The sequence below is a fragment of the Bactrocera dorsalis genome, chromosome 6 (assembly GCF_023373825.1).
Source record: "Bactrocera dorsalis isolate Fly_Bdor chromosome 6, ASM2337382v1, whole genome shotgun sequence".
In the NCBI taxonomy this organism is placed as follows: Eukaryota; Metazoa; Arthropoda; class Insecta; order Diptera; family Tephritidae; genus Bactrocera; species Bactrocera dorsalis.
This window is the reverse complement of record NC_064308.1, coordinates 7,318,736-7,342,575: the sequence shown is the minus strand read 5'-3', so window position 1 is coordinate 7,342,575 and position 23,840 is coordinate 7,318,736. Positions and strand designations below refer to the sequence as shown.

Here is a 23,840-nt window from a genome sequence, read left to right as displayed (position 1 = left end):
TATTTTCAATAAATATCATGTAATACGTATCATATAACATTCTTAACACTCACAAAGCAAATTAATCAACTGTTCTGACGATTACACATAAACAAAAAATGCTTTGCACACTCGAGCCTAAACTCGGACACTCGAATATATTGATCCGCAAAACACCCGAACCCAAACAAACACGTATGAACGACACTCGAGTGTTGTGATCAACACGTTCGTCTGCGCACAGTCGCTAACAAGCAATCCTTCTGCTCGTTCAAAGAAAGCAATACAAGCCGGTTTCGGGTAAGTGTTCGAGTGTGCACGGAAATTGTGTATCCGTTGCAGATCTCTGCTTTATATATTTCTTCTATTGTTGTAATATGTCCACGTTTCTGAAGTCACATAGCGATTCCTTTCCACGAACTGGTTAGTTTAACAATTTTTTGGTACATTAAACATTTCGTTTTTTGATACAAAAATTTCAATTGTTTCTAAATGAAATATTCATTTCTTTTTCCAATAGGTTCTATTAAAAAAGTGTGATAGGTGGTTAGATGTAATTCCGGCATTTTTTCGGTTCATTTCAGTGTTTTTTTTCATCGATTTCTATTTCATTTCAAAGAATGATATTTGTTGTGTTAAGCTTTTCCCATTAAATAACATATTTTATATTTATTATTTCTTCTTGAATTAATCTAAGTTGATTTTATAGGCTTGTTGCTATTTCATTAGAGTTAGGATTTTTTTTAATGGTTTTTTTCAGACTGACATGTCTCCCTTGGCAATTTTCGGACTTAAGTATTTTTTATATTGCTTTTGTGAGCCATATGGTCTGCTTCTATAACGATGGTTGTATTTCTATTTTCTTTCTTCTCTTTTCTTTTATTTCTATTCCTGCCCTGGCACATATGTATGTCTTGATTTTTTTACGTTCCTTGTTAAAGGGTCTTTAGGCTTTGTTGTTGTTTCTGTTTAAGTCTGTCGATATTCTTCTGTCTACTTTTCTCGTATTGTTCGGGATCGGTGGTAATATTTCTGCCAAAGAATACTTCTAATGGTCTTTTTTTTATTACTGAGTGCACTGTATAGTTATACTCATAGACGGCCCTATCTAGTAAGTCCTCAAACGTACTGCTTAGTTTTTAGGCACCTCATTATCTCGGACAGGGTAAAATAGAATCTCTCGATTTGACCATTGACTGCGCGGATAAGGCGGAGCTGTAAAGATTTCAATGCCTAACTGATCTTTCATCATAAAGGTGATACTTGCAAAGTTAAAAGATTTTTCGTTATCCATTACAATGAACTTTGGAACACCATAGCAAAAGAGTAAGTCATTTAGGGATTTCTTAATATGTTCTATTGCTTTTGATTTTATAATCTCTGCTTAGACTAATTTTGAAAATTTATCTATTGCCGTGAGTATTAATTTTTTTTCAGTAGAGAATATGTCAATATGAATTATATGTCCTGGGTATTCTGGTATTGGGATTTCTTTCAACTGTGGGTAAGGTGATTTTCTATCATATTTTCCTTCTTTACAAACTTGACATTGTTTCAATAAAGTAGCTATTTTCTGTCTCATTTCAGGAATGTAATATTTCTCTGAGATTTGTGTCTTGTTTTCTTCAGCATTTCTATGGGCTCTATTATGAGTTTTTATAATGATTTTGTCTTGTTCTGTTTCTGTTATTAAATCTTGGGCCTTGGATTGGGTGAATTTTATTCTAATGGATGAGAAATGGTGTGAATATAGTTTCTGTATTTTGCTCATTAAATCTTCTGTTGTGTAGATTCCATTTATGACGGACAGATTAAGATATTTTTTTAATATTTCAATTAATTCAGTGTCAGAAAAGTTTGGTTTGGAAGTTATGTGTCTGTGAAATGTTGGGAAGGGTAGTGTAAACTTGTAGTCGGGTGGATTTTCTTTACGAATAAATATCTGAATTTTAAATGCATTAATCGGGGTATCAATACTAGCAATAAGATTATGGCCTGAACTCTGAGCACTATGTTGAGTCGCTGTCAATGAGTTGATTTCGTTTTGTTTAGGCATTCGAGATAGCGCGTCAGCTACTATGTTTTCTTTGCCGGGTTTGTATAGTAATTCTCTGTCATATTCTTCCAGTTAAGATTTCCATCTTCTAACCGCTATACTTCCTTTCCAGTTGCAATCATCGTAAGGGGTTCGTGGTCTGCATAAATCTTTACTTTAGATCCGTCATATAGGTAACCGTTAAAAGACTTTACAGCCCATATTACGGCTAACATTTCTTCACGCGCAGTTTCATAATCTTCTTGGGTCTTTGATAAGGTTCTTAATATAAATGCTATTGGTCTATCGGTTTGAGAAAGGACTGCTCCTATTGCATAATCAGAAGCATCAGTGGTTAGTGCAAATTCTTTAGTAAAATCAGGATAATGTAAGATTACATCGTCAGAAATTAGGATATTTTTCAGCTGTTCAAACGCTTTTAAGACTTCTTCATTAAGTTGTATTAGTTTCTTTGATGAGGCCCCTTTTGATATTCGTCCGTCCTCTCCTTTCAGCAATGCTATGAGCGGTTTGGCAATTGTTGCATACTCCTTAATGAGTCTCCTATAATATCCTGATAATCCCAAGAAAGATCTTAATTCCTCAAGTGTCTTGGGGCGTGGGTAATTAGCTATGGCTTTTACCTTGTTGGGATTTGTCTCTATGCCCTTGTTTGATATAACGAATACAAGACATTTAATTTTAGCTGAGTTTAATGTTTGGAATATTATACCAAGATCTTTACAATGCGTTTGTTCGTCCTTACTAAAAACAATTATGTCGTCTATGTACATAGATGTAGCAAATTTTACCTATAAGTTCTCAGAGAATATCATCAAGAATGCGTTGAAATATAGAAGGAGTATTTTTCAGTCCAAATGGGAGTCTTGTAAATTCATACTTTCCGTTATTTACCGAGAATACTGTTTTCTCAATATCACTTTCTTTTAAAAGAATTTGATGGAACCCACTCTTGAAGTCCAACACGGAAAATAACTTGTTATCGCCTAGTTGTGAAAGTACTCCATTTATGTCCGGTATGGGGTATTTGTCTGCTATTGTGACACTGTTTAGTTTCCTGTAGTCGATTACCATTCTATATTTTTTTATATTTGAGGCATCTAATTTCTTTGGTACGATCTACACAGGAGAATTGTACGGTGACGGGGATGGTCGTATAATATTAGTTCTTTTATTTGTTTATTTACTTCGTCTTTTAAGGACATTGGGTATTGATAAAATTTTGAATAAACAGGAGTGTTAGTCTTCTTCTTCTTAATTGGCGTAGACACCGCTTACGCGATTATAGCCGAGTTAACAACCGCGCGCCAGTCGTTTCTTCTTTTCGCAACGTGGCGCCAATTGGATATTCCAAGCGAGGCCAGGTCCTTCTCCACTTGGTCCTTCCAACGGAGTGGAGGTCTTCCTCTTCCTCTGCTTCCCCCGGCGGGTACTGCGTCGAATACTTTCAGAGATGGAGTGTTTTCATCCATCCGGACAACATGACCTAGCCAGCGTAGCCGCTGTCTTTTAATTCGCTGAACTATGTCAATGTCGTCGTATATCTCGTACAGCTCATCGTTCCATCGAATGCGATATTCGCCGTGGCCAACGCGCAAAGGACCATAAATCTTTAGCAGAACTTTTCTCTCGAAAACTCGCAACGTCGACTCATCCGCTGTTGACATCGTCCAAGCCTCTGCACCATATAGCAGGACGGGAATTATGAATGACTTATAGAGTTTGGTTTTTGTCTGTCGAGAGAGGACTTTGCTTCTCAATTGCCTACTCAGTCCGAAGTAGCACCTGTTGGCAAGAGTTATCCTGCGTTGGATTTCTAGGCTGACATTGTTGGTGGTGTTTACGCTGGTTCCAAGATAGACGAAATTATCTACAACTTCAAAGTTATGACTGTCAACAGTGACGTGTGAGCCAAGTCGCGAGTGCGACGACTGTTTGTTTGATGACAGGAGATATTTCGTCTCGCCCTCGATCACCGCCAGACCCATTTGCGTTGCTTCCTTGTTCAGTCTCGAGAAAGCAGAACTAACGGCGCGGGTGTTGTGGCCGATGATATCAATATCATCAGCACACGCCAGCAGTTGTACACTCTTATAAAAGAGTGTACCTGCTCGATTAAGTTCTGTAGCTCGAATAATTTTCTCCAGCAGCAGATTGCAGGAGTCGCACGATAGGAAGTCGCCTTGTCTGAAATCTCCTTTGGTATCGAACGGCTCGGAGAGGTCCTTTCCGATCCTGACGGAACTTTTGGTGCTGCTCAACGTCAGTTTGCACAGCCGTATTAGTTTTGCGGGGATACCAAATTCAGACATCGCGGCATAAAGGCAGCTCCTTTTCGTGCTGTCGAAAGCAGCTTTGAAATCGACGAAGAGGTGGTGTGTGTCGATTCTCCTTTCACGGGTCTTTTCCAAGATTTGGCGCACTAAAGCCACACTGATAAGGTCCAATCAGTTTGTTGACGGTGGGCTTTAATCTTTCACACAATACACCCGACAGAACCTTATATGCGATGTTGAGGAGGCTAATCCCACGGTAGTTGGCGCAGATTGTGGGGTCTCCTTTTTTATGGATTGGGCATAGCACACTTAAATTCCAATCGTTGGGCATACTTTCGTCCGACCATATTTTGCAAAGAAGCTGATGCATGCACCTTATCAGCTTTTCGCCGCCGTGTTCGAATAGCTCTTCCGACAATCCATCGGCCCCTGCCGCTTTGTTGTTTTTCAGGCGGGCATTGCTATTCGAACTTCTTCATGGTCGGGCAATGGAACGTCTGCTCCATCGTCAGCTATTGGGGTATCGGGTTCGCCTGCTCCTGGTGTTGTGCGTTCACTGCCATTCAGTAGGCTGGAGAAGTGTTCCCTCCATAATTTAAGTATGCTCTGGGCATCGGTGGCTAGGTCACCTTGTGGGGTTCTAGAAGAGTATGCTCCGGTCTTGAAACCTTCTGTAAGTCGCCGCATCTTTTCGTAGAATTTTCGAGCATTACCCCTGTCGGCCATCTTATCAAGCTCTTCGTACTCACGCATTTCGGCCTCTTTCTTTTTCTGTCTACAAATGCGTCTCGCTTCCCTCTTCAACTCTCGGTATCTATCCCATCCCGCACGTGTTGTGGTCGATCGTAACGTTACGAGGTAGGCATCCTGTTTTCTCTCCGCTGCGACACGGCATTCCTCGTCGTACTAGCTGTTCCTTTGCACTTTCCGAAAACCAATGGTTTCGGTTGCAGCTGTACGTAAGGAGTTTGAAATGCCATCCTACAGTTCCCTTATACCGAGTTGTTGACGAGTGCTCTCAGAGAGCAGGAGTGCAAGCCGAGTAGAAAATCGTTCGGCTGTTTGTTGTGATTGCAGCTTCTCGACGTCGAACCTTCCTTGTATTTGTTGGCGTGTGTTTTTTGCTGCACAGAGGCGGGTGTGAATTTTGGCTGTAACAATATAGTGGTCCGAGTCGATGTTAGGACCTCGGAGCGCACGCACATGATCGATCGGGTTGGTGGTTTTTCGATCCGGAAACAGCCAGGTAGCTTGATGTATCTTCTTATGCTGGAATCTAGTACTACAGACCCATTTGGGGATATTTCCCCGTGGAGGCTGAACTTACCGACCGTAGTGCCAAAGATTTCTTCTTTGCCCACCCTGGCGTTGAAGTCGCCAAGCACGATTTTAACATCGTGGCGGGGGCAACTCTCATAAGTGTGCTCCAAGCACTCATAAAAGGCATCTTTGGTCACATCGTCCTTCTCTTCCGTCGGAGCGTGGGCACAAATCCGCGATATGTTGAACAACCTCGCTTTGATGCGGATTGTGACTAGACGTTCATTCTCTGGAGTGAATGTTAGTACTCGGCGACAGAGTCTCTCTCCCACCACGAATCCAACACCAAACTTGCCCTCCTTTATATGGCCACTGTAGTAAATGTCACAAGGACCTACTCGTCTCTGTCCTTGTCCCGTCCATCGCATTTCTTGGACGGCGGTGATATCAGCCTTTATTTTCACGAGGACATCAACCAGCTGGGCAGCGGCACCTTCCCAATTAAGGGACCGGACATTCCAGGTACATGCCCTCAAATCATAGTCCTTAATTCGTTTGCCATGGTCGTCATCAAAAGGGGGGTCACTCATCCGAGGCTTGTTGTTCCTTTTCATTGGTAATATTTTTTACGTGGCGGGTCCCAAACCCAGCGCACAACCCTGCGGAGGGGATATTTCGCCTTCTCACTTTAGCTCGCCTTCAAACAGATGTTCTTAGGCTACCCAGAGGATACTTGGTCAAAGACCGGAAGTCGTGAGCTGCTTGAGTCATATGTAAAAGAATGGTTTCTGGCCACTCCCAAGTGAATGGCGATCAGAGAACTTTCCTCACTTGCGTGAACTTCTACACATGACTCCATCCTCCAAATCGATAATTAGGCAGCATTTAATATCTACTCGTAACCTTTCATTGACTAATTGTTACATTATTTGCGACCAAGTTCTATTGACGACTTTACGAGTTATTGCTTCTTAATCGAATCATTTCTTCTAAAGCTTCACTGTTACTTGGGGTTTTACCTGTCAACTTTGGACAGTCTAGTTCTTCAATTCGAATACCGTCCAAAGATCTACAACGACTAAGTGCTACATAAGCTTGTCCAGCAGCAAACAGTCGCGAGCCCAGATAAATTACTGCATGTTCTTCTGTACAACCTTACATCTTTTGAACGGTCGACGCCCAACTCTGTATGCTATTTAAATGTCACCAAAACTAGTTTTATATATGTAGATGTTGCATACTTTTAAGCGCATCTTTTTGAGAGCTGCTTAAACTTACTATCGCCTTCCTACAGTGTCGCTCAAGTATTCTACGTTTCAGTACCACTTAAAAAAGTTACAAACATACATACATACAAGTGAAGCTAATAAAATCGTATTAAAAATATAGTTTTTGTCTACAGTCATCCACTGCACACGCCACATTCAAGTGCCACAGCATAGCAACATGATAAACAAGCCACAAGCCGAAACCACAACATTTCACAGCACTTAATCTGATACGCAAATTCTATATAAAGCAATACAAACCAACTACCATGTTCTTAATTTTGTATTGATTATATGTACATCATAAAGGTTGTGAAGATTTTATTAATATCAAATAAAGAAACAGTCTCCCATAGGACTTAAAATTATATTTTTTTTATTCATAACCCAGGGAATAACTCGTGAGTGTTGCTTTTCAGGAATTTTCGGTTTAGCGACGGAAATATTGCAACGCATAGTCAGAAATTTTTATTAAAGTGCAAGTAAATAAACGCGTAGTTGAGTTATACAAGTAATACATATATAGTTTTACAACAGTGTAAATGATTAATGTTAATTCAATTCGTTTGTTTCTTGAATATTATCAAATTTATATATTGATTCTGCTTCAAGAACTTCTAGTGCATGTATTTTCTCGTACCCTTGCGCTTCTATAAAATCTTAAACTTCTTGGTTCTGAATGTGGTATATTTCGGAATCTATTCTTACGGTATCATTAAGTTGAATTAAATTTATTCCTTTGATGGTTTCGTTATTTATGAGTACTTGGTGATTACCATCTATACTTATATTATTGGTTTACTGAATAATATTACATTGGGTTTCTTTGTTTGATAAAACTGAAAGTGTACAATTATCTTCCTTTTGTTTTTTACACATACATATATTTACTTAGGATGTTTTTACAACTTTTTTTATTCTAATATAATACTTTCAGGAATATTTATTTCTTCATCTTTATAATTCTTTCAATTTCTTCGATATTTATTGCTGCTGAATAAAATTCTTCGTTCTTTGCAAAATTAATTGTTCTTGTTAAGTCTAGTAATTCTTTATGAATTTCCTGGAGTGGGATTCTAAGTTTTATCATTTTAATGTTGATATTCTTCTTTAAATTCTCGAAATTAGAATTTATTTTCCTTTGTGCATTGTTGTTATAAATTATATCATTCAATGTGTCCTTTATTTCAATCAAATCGTCGTGGTCTTTAACTCCTGTTATACATTTTAATGCGGTCTCTAAAATATCTATGGATTTACGTTTACTATTTGTTAGTAGTTGGTTCTTCAAAATCGCTATCCTATTTATTAGCGTTTCGTCTGTGACAACTAATATCCCTTGCACTTGCAGCATTTCCTGTATTTGATGATACGGGGCGAGGATACCGGTCAGATTTTTCATGTGGAAAAAGTACTTTTCCTTCTCGTATACGTATGATGGTCTGATTCGGTTAATACGAATTTCTTGTCCTGTAGACTTGTTATTTTCTGTGCCGTTGTGCTGGACATCAGGATTGTTATTAGGAGGAACTCGATGTGATTCATCTTTAGTTTTGTTCGTGCGAAGGTTGTCTTTATGTATAATCCTCCCTTTGGTAGAGTCGTGTTCTCATGGTTTTCCTTCACTGTTTGCTTGATATATAGGCGTGTAAACTTCTCACGGCGATTCTGTTTTTCTTACACTTCTTCCGGTAAATACGCTTTATTTTTTCTTCCTTTGTTATAGTAATTGAGCCTGATGTTTTTCAATGAGGTTTTTTACTTCACTTGTTTTACTCCTTTCAAAAAATATATCGACTGGTCTGTGATTTGTCATTGAATGTATCATGCGATTGTATTCTTTCACTGCTGTGAGTTCGAGGTATGACAATTAAGTAATGAGACTGATTCCATAAAAACCGTATGTTTGAAAATTATTCTACAACTCTGCCATCCCCTTCAAAATAGTCCCCCTGGGCAGCTATACAGCGATTCCAGCGTGTTTTCCATGCTTCGTAACATTTCTGGAACGCTTCGACTGGGATGTCCGCGAATACCCTCGTCACGGCCGCTTGGATGTCCGTAATCGACTCAAAATGGGTTCCTTTGACCACCGATTTTGTTTTAGGAAACAAAAAAAAGTCACAGGCTGACATTTCGGTCGAATAAGGCCGCTGTTGCAACACGGAGATCTCTTTATTGGCCAAATACTGGGACACGCTGAGGGCAGTGAAGCACTGCCCGTTGTCGTGATGAAGGATCCAGCGATGTCTGGACGCACCCTGTTGACTCGTTTTCGCAATATTTTGAGTACTTGGCAATAGTAGACTTGATTCACAGTTTTCCCCGGTGGAAAGAATTCTTTGTGGACGATTCCATGGCTTCAACTGGTCTCCCACTCCGCGCCTCATCTTCCACGCTTTCACGCCCCTCCTTAAACTCTTTGTGCCATCGAAACACCTGGGCACGACTAAGAGCACTATCACCATACACTCCTACAATTTTTACGTTTCCGAAGCTGTTCCGCCCAATCTGGCTCAAAATTTTATCGCGACGCGTTGCTCTTGATTTCGTTTTTCCATTTTCGTGACGAGCACTACAAACACACGTCTACTCAACTTGACGCAGCAGGCGAACTAAACAAGCTAGGGCGATGGTACATACGTATACATCAATGGAGAGGGAAAGGATGCCGGAAAAAGAGAAAGGGAATTTCAATGTCACAGGTTTACCACAAGCGCGGCAATAAAAGCAGTCTCATTACTTAATTGTCAAACCTCGTAGTTCTTCATCAGCTGTTGTTCATCGAGTGCAATCGTTCAACTTGAGCTTTAGACGTTATACGACTCGGTGTAGCTTCATATAGCTTGTCATATTATGTGCGTGAATAACGTCTCGTTATCGGTCATGAGTTGTGAGCAGAATGGATATATTTGTGTTAATATTTCCTCTAATACATTTTAGAAGTTTCTTTTACTTTCAAGTCGTCTCATATAAGTTAATATTTTTAAAATTAAAATAAAACTTTTAAATTAAAGAAGTTTCTTTAAGTTAAGTTTCTCCCCCTTAAATTCCTGCTTGTCTTCAAGTAGGCGTTAGAAGTAAGGAATGTTATTAATATTTAGTGTTTTCGGAGTTTTTTGTTTAGTTTTTCTGATTTGGCTTAAATTATATGTTTTATTATTTGGGATCATACTGCCGTTAAATAATTGTTAAGCCTTTATATATTTCTTCTATTGTTGTAATATGTCCACGTTTCTGAAGTCACATAGCGATTCCTTTCCACGAACTGGTTTTACAATACATTTTTAGTTTAACATTTTTTTGGTACATTAAACATTTCGTTTTTTGATACAAAAATTTCAATTGTTTCTAAATGAAATATTCATTTCTTTTTCCAATAGGTTCTATTAAAAAAGTGTGATAGGTGGTTAGATGTATTTCCGGCATTTTTTCGGTTCATTTAAGTGTTTTTTTTTCATCGATTTCTATTTCATTTCAAAGAATGATATTTGTTGTGTTAAGCTTTTCCCATTAAATAACATATTTTATATTTATTATTTCTTCTTGAATTAATCTAAGTTGATTTTATAGGCTTGTTGCTATTTCATTAGAGTTAGGATTTTTTTTTAATGTTTTTTTCAGACTGACATGTCTCCCTTGGCAATTTTCGGACTTAAGTATTTTTTATATTGCTTTTGTGAGCCATATGGTCTGCTTCTATAACGATGGTTGTATTTCTATTTTCTTTAACTATTTCTTTTTTATAACGTGGGAATAACTTGGAACCTAATCTTGTATTTTGTTTAAAAAATATTTCCTGCCCTGGCACATATGTATGTCTTGATTTTTTTACGTTCCTTGTTAAAGGGTCTTTAGGCTTTGTTGTTGTTTCTGTTTAAGTCTGTCGATATTCTTCTGTCTACTTTTCTCGTATTGTTCGGGATCGGTGGTAATATTTCTGCCAAAGAATACTTCTAATGGTCTTTTTTTTATTACTGAGTGCACTGTATAGTTATACTCATAGACGGCCCTATCTAGTAAGTCCTCAAACGTACGATGCTCTTGCTTAGTTTTTAGGCACCTCATTATCTCGGACAGGGTAAAATAGAATCTCTCGATTTGACCATTGACTGCGCGGATAAGGCGGAGCTGTAAAGATTTCAATGCCTAACTGATCTTTCATCATAAAGGTGATACTTGCAAAGTTAAAAGATTTTTCGTTATCCATTACAATGAACTTTGGAACACCATAGCAAAAGAGTAAGTCATTTAGGGATTTCTTAATATGTTCTATTGCTTTTGATTTTATAATCTCTGCTTAGACTAATTTTGAAAATTTATCTATTGCCGTGAGTATTAATTTTTTTTCAGTAGAGAATATGTCAATATGAATTATATGTCCTGGGTATTCTGGTATTGGGATTTCTTTCAACTGTGGGTAAGGTGATTTTCTATCATATTTTCCTTCTTTACAAACTTGACATTGTTTCAATAAAGTAGCTATTTTCTGTCTCATTTCAGGAATGTAATATTTCTCTGAGATTTGTGTCTTGTTTTCTTCAGCATTTCTATGGGCTCTATTATGAGTTTTTATAATGATTTTGTCTTGTTCTGTTTCTGTTATTAAATCTTGGACCTTGGATTGGGTGAATTTTATTCTAATGGATGAGAAATGGTGTGGATATAGTTTCTGTATTTTGCCCATTAAATCTTCTGTTGTGTAGATTCCATTTATGACGGACAGATTAAGATATTTTTTTAATATTTCAATTAATTCAGTGTCAGAAAAGTTTGGTTTGGAAGTTATGTGTCTGTGAAATGTTGGGAAGGGTAGTGTAAACTTGTAGTCGGGTGGATTTTCTTTACGAATAAATATCTGAATTTTAAATGCATTAATCGGGGTATCAATACTAGCAATAAGATTATGGCCTGAACTCTGAGCACTATGTTGAGTCGCTGTCAATGAGTTGATTTCGTTTTGTTTAGGCATTCGAGATAGCGCGTCAGCTACTATGTTTTCTTTGCCGGGTTTGTATAGTAATTCTCTGTCATATTCTTCCAGTTAAGATTTCCATCTTCTAACCGCTATACTTCCTTTCCAGTTGCAATCATCGTAAGGGGTTCGTGGTCTGCATAAATCTTTACTTTAGATCCGTCATATAGGTAACCGTTAAAAGACTTTAAAGCCCATATTACGGCTAACATTTCTTTACGCGCAGTTTCATAATCTTCTTGGGTCTTTGATAAGGTTCTTAATATAAATGCTATTGGTCTATCGGTTTGAGAAAGGACTGCTCCTATTGCATAATCAGAAGCATCAGTGGTTAGTGCAAATTCTTTAGTAAAATCAGGATAATGTAAGATTACATCGTCAGAAATTAGGATATTTTTCAGCTGTTCAAACGCTTTTAAGACTTCTTCATTAAGTTGTATTAGTTTCTTTGATGAGGCCCCTTTTGATATTCGTCCGTCCTCTCCTTTCAGCAATGCTATGAGCGGTTTGGCAATTGTTGCATACTCCTTAATGAGTCTCCTATAATATCCTGATAATCCCAAGAAAGATCTTAATTCCTCAAGTGTCTTGGGGCGTGGGTAATTAGCTATGGCTTTTACCTTGTTGGGATTTGTCTCTATGCCCTTGTTTGATATAACGAATACAAGAAATTCAACTTTAGTTTTAAAGAATTCACACTTATCTAATTGACATTTAATTTTTGCTGAGTTTAATGTTTGAAATATTATACCAAGATCTTTACAATGCGTTTGTTCGTCCTTACTAAAAACAATTATGTCGTCTATGTACATAGATGTAGCAAATTTTACCTATAAGTTCTCAGAGAATATCATCAAGAATGCGTTGAAATATAGAAGGAGTATTTTTCAGTCCAAATGGGAGTCTTGTAAATTCATACTTTCCGTTATTTACCGAGAATGCTGTTTTCTCAATATCACTTTCTTTTAAAAGAATTTGATGGAACCCACTCTTGAAGTCCAACACGGAAAATAACTTGTTATCGCCTAGTTGTGAAAGTACTCCATTTATGTCCGGTATGGGGTATTTGTCTGCTTTTGTGACACTGTTTAGTTTCCTGTAGTCGATTACCATTCTATATTTTTTTATATTTGAGGCATCTAATTTCTTTGGTACGATCTACACAGGAGAATTGTACGGTGACGGGGATGGTCGTATAATATTAGTTCTTTTATTTGTTTATTTACTTCGTCTTTTAAGGACATTGGGTATTGATAAAATTTTGAATAAACAGGAGTGTTAGTCTTCTTCTTCTTAATTGGCGTAGACACCGCTTACGCGATTATAGCCGAGTTAACAACCGCGCGCCAGTCGTTTCTTCTTTTCGCAACGTGGCGCCAATTGGATATTCCAAGCGAGGCCAGGTCCTTCTCCACTTGGTCCTTCCAACGGAGTGGAGGTCTTCCTCTTCCTCTGCTTCCCCCGGCGGGTACTGCGTCGAATACTTTCAGAGATGGAGTGTTTTCATCCATCCGGACAACATGACCTAGCCAGCGTAGCCGCTGTCTTTTAATTCGCTGAACTATGTCAATGTCGTCGTATATCTCGTACAGCTCATCGTTCCATCGAATGCGATATTCGCCGTGGCCAACGCGCAAAGGACCATAAATCTTTAGCAGAACTTTTCTCTCGAAAACTCGCAACGTCGACTCATCCGCTGTTGACATCGTCCAAGCCTCTGCACCATATAGCAGGACGGGAATTATGAATGACTTATAGAGTTTGGTTTTTGTCTGTCGAGAGAGGACTTTGCTTCTCAATTGCCTACTCAGTCCGAAGTAGCACCTGTTGGCAAGAGTTATCCTGCGTTGGATTTCTAGGCTGACATTGTTGGTGGTGTTTACGCTGGTTCCAAGATAGACGAAATTATCTACAACTTCAAAGTTATGACTGTCAACAGTGACGTGTGAGCCAAGTCGCGAGTGCGACGACTGTTTGTTTGATGACAGGAGATATTTCGTCTCGCCCTCGATCACCGCCAGACCCATTTGCGTTGCTTCCTTGTTCAGTCTCGAGAAAGCAGAACTAACGGCGCGGGTGTTGTGGCCGATGATATCAATATCATCAGCACACGCCAGCAGTTGTACACTCTTATAAAAGAGTGTACCTGCTCGATTAAGTTCTGTAGCTCGAATAATTTTCTCCAGCAGCAGATTGCAGGAGTCGCACGATAGGAAGTCGCCTTGTCTGAAATCTCCTTTGGTATCGAACGGCTCGGAGAGGTCCTTTCCGATCCTGACGGAACTTTTGGTGCTGCTCAACGTCAGTTTGCACAGCCGTATTAGTTTTGCGGGGATACCAAATTCAGACATCGCGGCATAAAGGCAGCTCCTTTTCGTGCTGTCGAAAGCAGCTTTGAAATCGACGAAGAGGTGGTGTGTGTCGATTCTCCTTTCACGGGTCTTTTCCAAGATTTGGCGCACTAAAGCCACACTGATAAGGTCCAATCAGTTTGTTGACGGTGGGCTTTAATCTTTCACACAATACACCCGACAGAACCTTATATGCGATGTTGAGGAGGCTAATCCCACGGTAGTTGGCGCAGATTGTGGGGTCTCCTTTTTTATGGATTGGGCATAGCACACTTAAATTCCAATCGTTGGGCATACTTTCGTCCGACCATATTTTGCAAAGAAGCTGATGCATGCACCTTATCAGCTTTTCGCCGCCGTGTTCGAATAGCTCTTCCGACAATCCATCGGCCCCTGCCGCTTTGTTGTTTTTCAGGCGGGCATTGCTATTCGAACTTCTTCATGGTCGGGCAATGGAACGTCTGCTCCATCGTCAGCTATTGGGGTATCGGGTTCGCCTGCTCCTGGTGTTGTGCGTTCACTGCCATTCAGTAGGCTGGAGAAGTGTTCCCTCCATAATTTAAGTATGCTCTGGGCATCGGTGGCTAGGTCACCTTGTGGGGTTCTAGAAGAGTATGCTCCGGTCTTGAAACCTTCTGTAAGTCGCCGCATCTTTTCGTAGAATTTTCGAGCATTACCCCTGTCGGCCATCTTATCAAGCTCTTCGTACTCACGCATTTCGGCCTCTTTCTTTTTCTGTCTACAAATGCGTCTCGCTTCCCTCTTCAACTCTCGGTATCTATCCCATCCCGCACGTGTTGTGGTCGATCGTAACGTTACGAGGTAGGCATCCTGTTTTCTCTCCGCTGCGACACGGCATTCCTCGTCGTACTAGCTGTTCCTTTGCACTTTCCGAAAACCAATGGTTTCGGTTGCAGCTGTACGTAAGGAGTTTGAAATGCCATCCTACAGTTCCCTTATACCGAGTTGTTGACGAGTGCTCTCAGAGAGCAGGAGTGCAAGCCGAGTAGAAAATCGTTCGGCTGTTTGTTGTGATTGCAGCTTCTCGACGTCGAACCTTCCTTGTATTTGTTGGCGTGTGTTTTTTGCTGCACAGAGGCGGGTGTGAATTTTGGCTGTAACAATATAGTGGTCCGAGTCGATGTTAGGACCTCGGAGCGCACGCACATCTAAAACACTGGAGACGTGTCTTCCGTCTATCACAACATGATCGATCGGGTTGGTGGTTTTTCGATCCGGAAACAGCCAGGTAGCTTGATGTATCTTCTTATGCTGGAATCTAGTACTACAGACCCATTTGGGGATATTTCCCCGTGGAGGCTGAACTTACCGACCGTAGTGCCAAAGATTTCTTCTTTGCCCACCCTGGCGTTGAAGTCGCCAAGCACGATTTTAACATCGTGGCGGGGGCAACTCTCATAAGTGTGCTCCAAGCACTCATAAAAGGCATCTTTGGTCACATCGTCCTTCTCTTCCGTCGGAGCGTGGGCACAAATTCGCGATATGTTGAACAACCTCGCTTTGATGCGGATTGTGACTAGACGTTCATTCTCTGGAGTGAATGTTAGTACTCGGCGACAGAGTCTCTCTCCCACCACGAATCCAACACCAAACTTGCCCTCCTTTATATGGCCACTGTAGTAAATGTCACAAGGACCTACTCGTCTCTGTCCTTGTCCCGTCCATCGCATTTCTTGGACGGCGGTGATATCAGCCTTTATTTTCACGAGGACATCAACCAGCTGGGCAGCGGCACCTTCCCAATTAAGGGACTGGACATTCCAGGTACATGCCCTCAACTCATAGTCCTTAATTCGTTTGCCATGGTCGTCATCAAAAGGGGGGTCACTCATCCGAGGCTTGTTGTTCCTTTTCATTGGTAATATTTTTTACGTGGCGGGTCCCAAACCCAGCGCACAACCCTGCGGAGGGGATATTTCGCCTTCTCACTTTAGCTCGCCTTCAAACAGATGTTCTTAGGCTACCCAGAGGATACTTGGTCAAAGACCGGAAGTCGTGAGCTGCTTGAGTCATATGTAAAAGAATGGTTTCTGGCCACTCCCAAGTGAATGGCGATCAGAGAACTTTCCTCACTTGCGTGAACTTCTACACATGACTCCATCCTCCAAATCGATAATTAGGCAGCATTTAATATCTACTCGTAACCTTTCATTGACTAATTGTTACATTATTTGCGACCAAGTTCTATTGACGACTTTACGAGTTATTGCTTCTTAATCGAATCATTTCTTCTAAAGCTTCACTGTTACTTGGGGTTTTACCTGTCAACTTTGGACAGTCTAGTTCTTCAATTCGAATACCGTCCAAAGATCTACAACGATTAAGTGCTACATAAGCTTGTCCAGCAGCAAACAGTCGCGAGCCCAGATAAATTACTGCATGTTCTTCTGTACAACCTTACATCTTTTGAACGGTCGACGCCCAACTCTGTATGCTATTTAAATGTCACCAAAACTAGTTTTATATATGTAGATGTTGCATACTTTTAAGCGCATCTTTTTGAGAGCTGCTTGAACTTACTATCGCCTTCCTACAGTGTCGCTCAAGTATTCTACGTTTCAGTACCACTTAAAAAAGTTACAAACATACATACATACAAGTGAAGCTAATAAAATCGTATTAAAAATATAGTTTTTGTCTACAGTCATCCACTGCACACGCCACATTCAAGTGCCACAGCATAGCAACATGATAAACAAGCCACAAGCCGAAACCACAACATTTCACAGCACTTAATCTGATACGCAAATTCTATATAAAGCAATACAAACCAACTACCATGTTCTTAATTTTGTATTGATTATATGTACATCATAAAGGTTGTGAAGATTTTATTAATATCAAATAAAGAAACAGTCTCCCATAGGACTTAAAATTATATTTTTTTTATTCATAACCCAGGGAATAACTCGTGAGTGTTGCTTTTCAGGAATTTTCGGTTTAGCGACGGAAATATTGCAACGCATAGTCAGAAATTTTTATTAAAGTGCAAGTAAATAAACGCGTAGTTGAGTTATACAAGTAATACATATATAGTTTTACAACAGTGTAAATGATTAATGTTAATTCAATTCGTTTGTTTCTTGAATATTATCAAATTTATATATTGATTCTGCTTCAAGAACTTCTAGTGCATGTATTTTCTCGTACCCTTGCGCTTCTATAAAATCTTAAACTTCTTGGTTCTGAATGTGGTATATTTCGGAATCTATTCTTACGGTATCATTAAGTTGAATTAAATTTATTCCTTTGATGGTTTCGTTATTTACGAGTACTTGGTGATTACCATCTATAATTATATTATTGGTTTACTGAATAATATTACATTGGGTTTCTTTGTTTGATAAAACTGAAAGTGTACAATTATCTTCCTTTTGTTTTTTACACATACATATATTTACTTAGGATGTTTTTACAACTTTTTTTATTCTAATATAATAATTTCAGGAATATTTATTTCTTCATCTTTATAATTCTTTCAATTTCTTCGATATTTATTGCTGCTGAATAAAATTCTTCGTTCTTTGCAAAATTAATTGTTCTTGTTAAGTCTAGTAATTCTTTATGAATTTCCTGGAGTGGGATTCTAAGTTTTATCATTTTAATGTTGATATTCTTCTTTAAATTCTCGAAATTAGAATTTATTTTCCTTTGTGCATTGTTGTTATAAATTATATCATTCAATGTGTCCTTTATTTCAATCAAATCGTCGTGGTCTTTAACTCCTGTTATACATTTTAATGCGGTCTCTAAAATATCTATGGATTTACGTTTACTATTTGTTAGTAGTTGGTTCTTCAAAATCGCTATCCTATTTATTAGCGTTTCGCCTGTGACAACTAATATCCCTTGCACTTGCAGCATTTCCTGTATTTGATGATACGGGGCGAGGATACCGGTCAGATTTTTCATGTGGAAAAAGTACTTTTCCTTCTCGTATACGTGTGATGGTCTGATTCGGTTAATACGAATTTCTTGTCCTGTAGACTTGTTATTTTCTGTGCCGTTGTGCTGGACATCAGGATTGTTATTAGGAGGAACTCGATGTGATTCATCTTTAGTTTTGTTCGTGCGAAGGTTGTCTTTATGTATAATCCTCCCTTTGGTAGAGTCGTGTTCTCATGGTTTTCCTTCACTGTTTGCTTGATATATAGGCGTGTAAACTTCTCACGGCGATTCTGTTTTTCTTACACTTCTTCTGGTAAATACGCTTTATTTTTTCTTCCTTTGTTATAGTAATTGAGCGTGATGTTTTTCAATGAGGTTTTTTACTTCACTTGTTTTACTCCTTTCAAAAAATATATCGACTGGTCTGTGATTTGTCATTGAATGTATCATGCGATTGTATTCTTTCACTGCTGTGAGTTCGAGGTATGACAATTAAGTAATGAGACTGATTCCATAAAAACCGTATGTTTGAAAATTATTCTACAACTCTGCCATCCCCTTCAAAATAGTCCCCCTGGGCAGCTATACAGCGATTCCAGCGTGTTTTCCATGCTTCGTAACATTTCTGGAACGCTTCGACTGGGATGTCCGCGAATACCCTCGTCACGGCCGCTTGGATGTCCGTAATCGACTCAAAATGGGTTCCTTTGACCACCGATTTTGTTTTAGGAAACAAAAAAAGTCACAGGGTGACATTTCGGTCGAATAAGGCCGCTGTTGCAACACGGAGATCTCTTTATTGGCCAAATACTGGGACACGCTGAGGGCAGTGTGGCACTGCCCGTTGTCGTGATGAAGGATCCAGCGATGTCTGGACGCACCCTGTTGACTCGTTTTCGCAATATTTTGAGTACTTGGCAATAGTAGACTTGATTCACAGTTTTCCCCGGTGGAACGAATTCTTTGTGGACGATTCCATGGCTTCGACTGGTCTCCCACTCCGCGCCTCATCTTCCACGCTTTCACGCCCCTCCTTAAACTCTTTGTGCCATCGAAACACCTGGGCACGACTAAGAGCACTATCACCATACACTCCTACAATTTTTACGTTTCCGAAGCTGTTCCGCCCAATCTGGCTCAAAATTTTATCGCGACGCGTTGCTCTTGATTTCGTTTTTTCATTTTCGTGACGAGCACTACAAACACACGTCTACTCAACTTGACGCAGCAGGCGAACTAAACAAGCTAGGGCGATGGTACATACGTATATATCAATGGAGAGGGGAAGGATGCCGGAAAAAGAGAAAGGGAATTTCAATGTCACAGGTTTACCACAAGCGCGGCAATAAAAGCAGTCTCATTACTTAATTGTCAAACCTCGTAGTTCTTCATCAGCTGTTGTTCATCGAGTGCAATCGTTCAACTTGAGCTTTAAGCCCGGGTCCCACTATCGGCGCAAGTAGCACAATTTGTACCGATTTTTATTGGTCTACATCGGCGCAAAGTGCCAAAACAAAATTGAGTCAATTTTTAGCAGTCACATTATCGGCGCAAATTGTGTCATATTTTATCGGCGCATATCGGCGTTAAACAATCTGCTACGATAATCGGCGCAACGCGGTCACACTGTTGTGCTCAATCAGCTGTTTGCAGTAAAAGTTTTTATTTATTTTAGAACATGGATTATTTGAAGAAGAAAAAAGTTGCAGTTGCTCTGCTTACCATTGCAACATTAAAGCTGAAAAAGAAAAATCAGAAACGTAAAACAAATCCTAAACAACGTAGTATCTGGGTGAGAAATTGGCTGGAAAGAAGAAATACTAATGGTGCATATGAAACGACTGTACGTGAATTTTGAGAAGTTGATAATCAAAAGTTTCTTTTTAAAAATTACGTGCGAATGAACGAAAACAATTTTAATGAGTTACTGCAGCTAATTTCCCCACTGATTAAAAAAAAAGATACATGTTTTCGTGAAGCTATTCCAGCAAGTCATCGTTTGGCCTGCACTCTCCGCTTTTTGGCCACGGGCGATAGCTACAAAAGTCTTTCAGCTTTTTTCCGTATTGCCCCAAACACTATCTCAAAATTTGTTCCTGAAGTTTGTGATGCGATTTACAGTCAACTTCGAAATACTTACCTGAAGGTAGGAACACATGCTTTACCAAATCCATATGTATATTTTTCATATTTCCCCTTATTTAGATACCTTCAACAAAAGAAGAATGGACTGAAGTTGCTTCGAAATTCGATTTATTATGGAACTTTCCTAACTGCATAGGAGCAGTTGACGGCAAGCATGTGGTCATGATCGCACCAGCAAAATCAGGAAGTACGTTTTACAACTACAAAGGAACTCACAGCATAGTGCTTATGGCAGTTGTTGATGCCAGTTATAAATATTTGTATATTGACGTCGGCTGCAACGGGCGTATTTCAGATGGTGGTGTTTTCAGTAAATGTTCTCTGCAGTATGCCCTCGATACGGATTCTCTAAATTTACCACCTCCTCGTCATTTATTAGGTCGTGAAATGAATGTACCTTTTGTTTTAGTGGCAGACGATGCATTTAAAATGCAAAATTATTTGATGAAGCCGTATCCTGGTCGCATTTTATCTGGTAGCAAACGTATTTTTAACTATAGGTTATCAAGGGCTAGGAGAATAGTCGAGAACGCATTTGGAATCATGATGAAGCGCTTCGAAATCTTTTCACGACCAATGAAGCTGAATCCAAATAAAACAACGAGAGTGACGTTAGCATGTTGCGCATTACACAATTTTTTAATGACAAAAAATATAAGTTATGCTACAGGATTGGTAGATAGCTGCACTGAGGATGGAAATATTATTAAAGGTGCACGCGTTAATATTTCCATACCTACCTTTGAAAGCGCCACAGAGGATATATCAATTTCCTACATAAGCAACGAAGCAAAAACTATCCGTGAAGAATTTGAAAACTATTTCATGTCACCAGACGGCGAATTGCCATGGCAGTATAAATTTATATAACAAAGCAGACACTTAACAGAATATATGCACTTTTCATAATCTTTAAATAAATTGTATTTATTTGTATTTATAATTCAACATATTATGATAAACTTTCCTCATCTTGTTGCAACACAGCATTCATAGCTACTTGAATTAATTCCGCGTGAAGTTTATTTGCTGCTCTTTTATTTCTTTTTGATAGTTCACGCATTTGCAGTGCAAGATACATGCCCACTCCATGCCAGTGGTCTTCTTCTTTATTTAAAAATTGTATTGCGCTCTCCATTGCATCTGTTGTCACTGATTCATCGGATGCAGAGGGTTTGGATTTCCTGTCACTTCGGGCAGCTGTTGGTGGTGGCGTTACATCTGCATCCACATCTAGTGTTGAGACGGACGAACTACTCTTGCAGCGATCATGCAAACAGTAGAATTGCATAGCTGACCAAAACGGCCAATGTGGCAAAGCATTACCGGCCGCTTGGCCTGATTTAGTTGTCATTTTTTTCTTTACATTTGAAAATGCCGTTTTTATATTCGCCCATTTTGCTTTGCATCCGTCAACTTCTTGGGTTGGAAATTTCTCCGCGATGTTATTCCAAGCTTTATCTCTTTTGGCGCGATCTTTATATTCTGGGCAGGAATATTCCCAAATACAATTGTGCATTTCAATGGCCTGTATCAAATTCGTTGTGCTTTCATTTGTCCATGATGACACTATTTGTGGTTTTTTTCGTCTTTTTGTTTTGCTGGGTGTGGAAGAAATGGTTTCGTCAAGCACATTGTCCATAACACCTTCAAAAACTTCGTCGTCTGAATTCATTTCTAAAAATTATTAATTAATTACTTCATATTATAATGCATTTTAATTTTATTGTATGCAACTTACCGAATATATGTTTTATTTACATATGTTTGCAACCAGTAGAGATGTCGAAGATCGATTAATCAAAAACCTTCGACTCGATCTTTTTGTTTATTTTGTTATTTCGGTTGGAATCGAGAATCAATTCAAAAATCATGACGATTAATGTGGATTTTTTTCAACTTTAAAATTTAAAAATTATTGATAAAGATTTTTCAAATTAATACTTAAAAATTTGCTGAAAAAGAGAGATATTGGTGGTGATTGGCGAATTCGATCGGTGCTCAAGTGCCCGATAAAAATCTGCGCATTTTTCAATTTTTATTGCTCTTTATCAAACATTATAGCGTTCACATTATCGGCGCAACTGGGTCGATTTTGGTTGTGCATTGTAGGCCCAATATCGGCCATGATTGTCGCATTTCATAATATTTAATGCGGTCACATTATCGGTACATGAAATACGCCGAAAATTGGTACCTTGCGCCGATAGTGGGAACCGGGCTTTAGACGTTGTACGACTCGGTGTAGCTTCATATAGCTTGTCATATTATGTGCGTGAATAACGTCTCGTTATCGGTCATGAGTTGTGAGCAGAATGGATATATTTGTGTTAATATTTCCTCTAATACATTTTAGAAGTTTCTTTTACTTTCGTCGTCTCATATAAGTTAATATTTTTAAAATTAAAATAAAACTTTTAAATTAAAGAAGTTTCTTTAAGTTAAGTTTCTCCCCCTTAAATTCCTGCTTGTCTTCAAGTAGGCGTTAGAAGTAAGGAATGTTATTAATATTTAGTGTTTTCGGAGTTTTTTGTTTAGTTTTTCTGATTTGGCTTAAATTATATGTTTTATTATTTGGGATCATACTGCCGTTAAATAATTGTTAAGCCTTTATATATTTCTTCTATTGTTGTAATATGTCCACGTTTCTGAAGTCACATAGCGATTCCTTTCCACGAACTGGTTTTACAATACATTTTTAGTTTAACATTTTTTTGGTACATTAAACATTTCGTTTTTTGATACAAAAAGTTCAATTGTTTCTAAATGAAATATTCATTTCTTTTTCCAATAGGTTCTATTAAAAAAGTGTGATAGGTGGTTAGATGTATTTCCGGCATTTTTTCGGTTCATTTAAGTGTTTTTTTTTCATCGATTTCTATTTCATTTCAAAGAATGATATTTGTTGTGTTAAGCTTTTCCCATTAAATAACATATTTTATATTTATTATTTCTTCTTGAATTAATCTAAGTTGATTTTATAGGCTTGTTGCTATTTCATTAGAGTTAGGATTTATTTTTAATGTTTTTTTCAGACTGACATGTCTCCCTTGGCAATTTTCGGACTTAAGTATTTTTTATATTGCTTTTGTGAGCCATATGGTCTGCTTCTATAACGATGGTTGTATTTCTATTTTCTTTAACTATTTCTTTTTTATAACGTGGGAATAACTTGGAACCTAATCTTGTATTTTGTTTAAAAAATATTTCCTGCCCTGGCACATATGTATGTCTTGATTTTTTTACGTTCCTTGTTAAAGGGTCTTTAGGCTTTGTTGTTGTTTCTGTTTAAGTCTGTCGATATTCTTCTGTCTACTTTTCTCGTATTGTTCGGGATCGGTGGTAATATTTCTGCCAAAGAATACTTCTAATGGTCTTTTTTTTATTACTGAGTGCACTGTATAGTTATACTCATAGACGGCCCTATCTAGTAAGTCCTCAAACGTACGATGCTCTTGCTTAGTTTTTAGGCACCTCATTATCTCGGACAGGGTAAAATAGAATCTCTCGATTTGACCATTGACTGCGCGGATAAGGCGGAGCTGTAAAGATTTCAATGCCTAACTGATCTTTCATCATAAAGGTGATACTTGCAAAGTTAAAAGATTTTTCGTTATCCAT

General features: G+C 38.6%; 3 protein-coding genes across 6 annotated transcripts in view; 2 read left to right on the top strand and 1 right to left on the bottom strand.

Moving 5' to 3' along the window:
* The window catches only part of LOC125779115 (uncharacterized), a 579,602-nt gene that overhangs the window by 241,681 nt on the left and 314,081 nt on the right, over positions 1-23,840 (top strand). The window contains exon 3 of one of the 4 annotated variants that reach the window (XM_049459683.1): positions 14,139-17,563. The exons of 2 other annotated variants lie outside the window; for them this stretch is intronic. The gene's annotated coding sequence lies outside the window, so the exon portion shown is untranslated. Of the gene's footprint in view, positions 1-4,320; positions 17,564-23,840 lie in introns of those variants that run through there. One more of the 4 variants, XM_049459681.1, reaches the window with a different exon arrangement.
* On the top strand, positions 17,715-21,201 carry LOC125779140 (uncharacterized). Its single transcript, XM_049459777.1, has 2 exons — positions 17,715-20,220; positions 20,280-21,201. The coding sequence occupies exons 1-2, from the start codon at positions 19,975-19,977 to the stop codon at positions 21,087-21,089; spliced, it is 1,056 nt and encodes a 351-aa protein (XP_049315734.1). The 5' UTR covers positions 17,715-19,974; the 3' UTR covers positions 21,090-21,201.
* Positions 21,172-22,097, bottom strand: LOC125779261 (uncharacterized). The gene is made up of 2 exons (XM_049459902.1): positions 21,961-22,097; positions 21,172-21,896 (listed from the first exon to the last, which is right to left on the bottom strand). The coding sequence occupies exon 2, from the start codon at positions 21,892-21,894 to the stop codon at positions 21,172-21,174; it is 723 nt and encodes a 240-aa protein (XP_049315859.1). The 5' UTR covers positions 21,895-21,896; positions 21,961-22,097.

Bases quoted from the DNA above. Each gene is read 5' to 3' on its own strand.
- LOC125779140 (XM_049459777.1), top strand. From the start codon at position 19,975: ATGAACGAAAACAATTTTAATGAGTTACTGCAGCTAATTTCCCCACTG. The intron at 20,221-20,279 runs GTAGGAACACAT...CCCCTTATTTAG, and splicing joins TTCGAAATACTTACCTGAAG to ATACCTTCAACAAAAGAAGA.
- LOC125779261 (XM_049459902.1), bottom strand. From the start codon at position 21,894: ATGAATTCAGACGACGAAGTTTTTGAAGGTGTTATGGACAATGTGCTT.